The sequence below is a fragment of the Octodon degus genome, unplaced genomic scaffold (assembly GCF_000260255.1).
Source record: "Octodon degus isolate 3935 unplaced genomic scaffold, OctDeg1.0 scaffold00012, whole genome shotgun sequence".
NCBI lineage: Eukaryota > Metazoa > Chordata > Mammalia > Rodentia > Octodontidae > Octodon > Octodon degus.
Genome location: NW_004524588.1, coordinates 18377959 through 18380461, shown reverse-complemented (window position 1 = coordinate 18380461; position 2503 = coordinate 18377959). Strand labels below are relative to the sequence as shown.

The window sequence follows — 2503 nt, the reverse complement described above, 5'->3', positions numbered from 1 at the left end:
ACTATGACGTGTTTAACACTGAAGGTTTTGTTGAAAAAGTCACAAATTCGCTTTCACTTTAAAATGCTTTAAGACTAGCAAGGATCACTCTTCCAAGTGTAATTGTTGGTCTTCCAGCTGAGTGGATGACTAGCCCCAATTTTATTTTTCATTTTTCACGCAAGGACATCATACTCTAGTGTTTATTTGTTGCTTTATGTGTGTCCATTGTTTCTTGTTTCCTGACTGTTCCATCTTCTCAGTAAGACTGCAAACCCGTGGGAGCCTGGTGTTGAATCAAAGATCACTTTGCTTCCCTCAATCGTCTTAACAAACTTTTAAAATCTGTAGGTTGCCTTCATAGCTTTGTCAGCAGTGAGCTCCGGATTCCAGGCTAAGTCATGTCACACACGGCACTGTTTCCTCATCGCTGCTTTTCTTTTCTGTATCCCTCAACTCAGGCAACTTCTGTTAACGTACCTAGTTTTCATCTGCATTCTTAAAGCAGAAATAATATCCGAAAAATATCAGAAAAATGCAAGTGTCATTACGATTTCTCATTTTATTGGAGTCATAAGACCTCAAATATATTACTTCTGTGTGTTAATGCCCTTGTATTCCCAGTGTGTCAAAACCAAACCAAATTAACAACAAAAATAACACAGGACAACCTTTCACTTTATTTCAAATTTAATATATTTGAAAAAGAAACGACTTTTCCAAGAAACAAGTTTCTGCACACTCATACATAAAATAGATCTCCTGGATTTCTACAGAATAGGAAATCACACAAATATAAGGAAGAATTCTGCTAAATTATGTGTTAGTAGTAGGGTATCTTTACCAATGGGGACAAACACATGAAAAGGAAGAATCTATGCTGGCTTTAGATGTTTCTCCACTTTGGATCCTCTTAAGTGACCTTTTGAAATCTTTTGACTACATTTTGGTATATAGTACCTGCCACTAAAGAATACTCATCCGATTCTGCAGTATTTTAAAAGCAACACACTCTTAAATAAATAGAAAAAGACCTAGTTTTTCATCAGCCTCCCTTCATTTTACGAGAATATCATGGAGTCCCAGTACACTAACTTCAATTCCTTCTTCTTCTCACTACACATACCCAAATCTATCTATAGATACCGATACAATTTATGTATTTTAATGTCCTGGGAAGAGATAGAAGTGTTTTGTCAAAGTCACTCTATCGGTAGTGGGCATCTGTTCCACAGGCTCTGGTACTTCAAATGAAAATTGAACCTAGAAGAGAAGAAAAGTTTTTTGACCTTTTTATTTGAATTGAGAATCATAATTTGGTCTAGTAAAAAAAACTAATAGATAGATAGATAGATAGATAGATAGATAGATAGATAGATAAACCAACAGTATCTGCATCTCTCAGAACCATAGCACATAGCATATCTGAGCATAGAAAGACCTCACAGACTTCCAACTTCTGCAGCTGGATCTCTTAGCTATGATGGACACAGGCAAAATAGAGTCTCATTTCTCTGCTCATGGTGGATCAAAGTTGAAGTAAGTGAAAATTTCCTAGGGGTCGTGGATCGTAACTCCTTGGAGCTCACATCCCTGTTTGCTGACTCCTGAAAACCCTTCAAAGTTCCTTTGGACAGAGTAGCATTATTGGCAGGTAAAAATGGCCAGAACTTCCTTTTAAGATTCCAGCAGGAAAATATAGCCCAAAGCCTGTCAAGTAGAGAAGAAGAAACCTTTAGAACCTCACCTTTTGGAAAATTTCCTGCAGGTCACAGCACCAGGCATACTCTTGCATAATTTCAATAAGTTTTATAGCAAAAAGAGAGCCCCTTTCAGGATGTCGCCAAGAAATATTATCTGTAAATGAAGCACATGCCAGGTCTATGGCCAGCGTTGGCTGGGACACACAGAGAGCTCCAGTACTTCCACTCCAGCTTTTGCGTGTTATGGAGCATATCCTGCTCTTTGTATGCTGCCTGCCATTTTTCAATGAATATGTTCTGAGTGAGTGAGTATATTTTATGTACAGGCAAGACAGTTCTGTATACAGTGTGGGTATCATAGTCTTATTTAAGGGTGATGGAAATAAAATAGACAGTGGAATGTGCAGATGACAGAGGGAGGGTTAGTTGGATCAAACATCTCAAGTTTGCTATTTAATGCCTTTTATTTTAATTGTGGCCAAACTATAAAGGGTGGAATTAACCGCTGCAGTAGCAAAGAGATATTTGAGGAACAGGTATGATGCAACATAAGTATGTGACACATAGAGGATTGTGAAATTGGAATGCTAAGTAAGGATGAAAATGATACCAACATAGTGAAGCAGGCACAGAGGATAAGTTTACCTCTAATTGGAGAAAACAAAGGTATTACAGGGAAGAGAGTTATGGAAGAGAAATAGTGCAATTACAAATAGTGCAGACATTTAAAAATTGTGCAAGGTCTACAGAGAAAAATCAGTAGGAACAGATACATATATTCAAGGACACATCATTTAACCAAATCTTTTTAGTCAATAAAA

The 2503-nt window shown here is 37.2% G+C and overlaps 1 protein-coding gene across 1 annotated transcript in view; it reads right to left on the bottom strand.

Moving 5' to 3' along the window:
- Positions 1 to 1143: 1143 nt before the first annotated feature.
- The window catches only part of LOC101580685 (caspase-1-like), a 31670-nt gene continuing 30310 nt past the window's right edge, over positions 1144 to 2503 (bottom strand). The window contains 2 exon segments of the mRNA XM_012513587.1: positions 1144 to 1242; positions 1727 to 1836. Coding sequence (XP_012369041.1) covers positions 1144 to 1242; positions 1727 to 1836 — 209 coding nt within the window.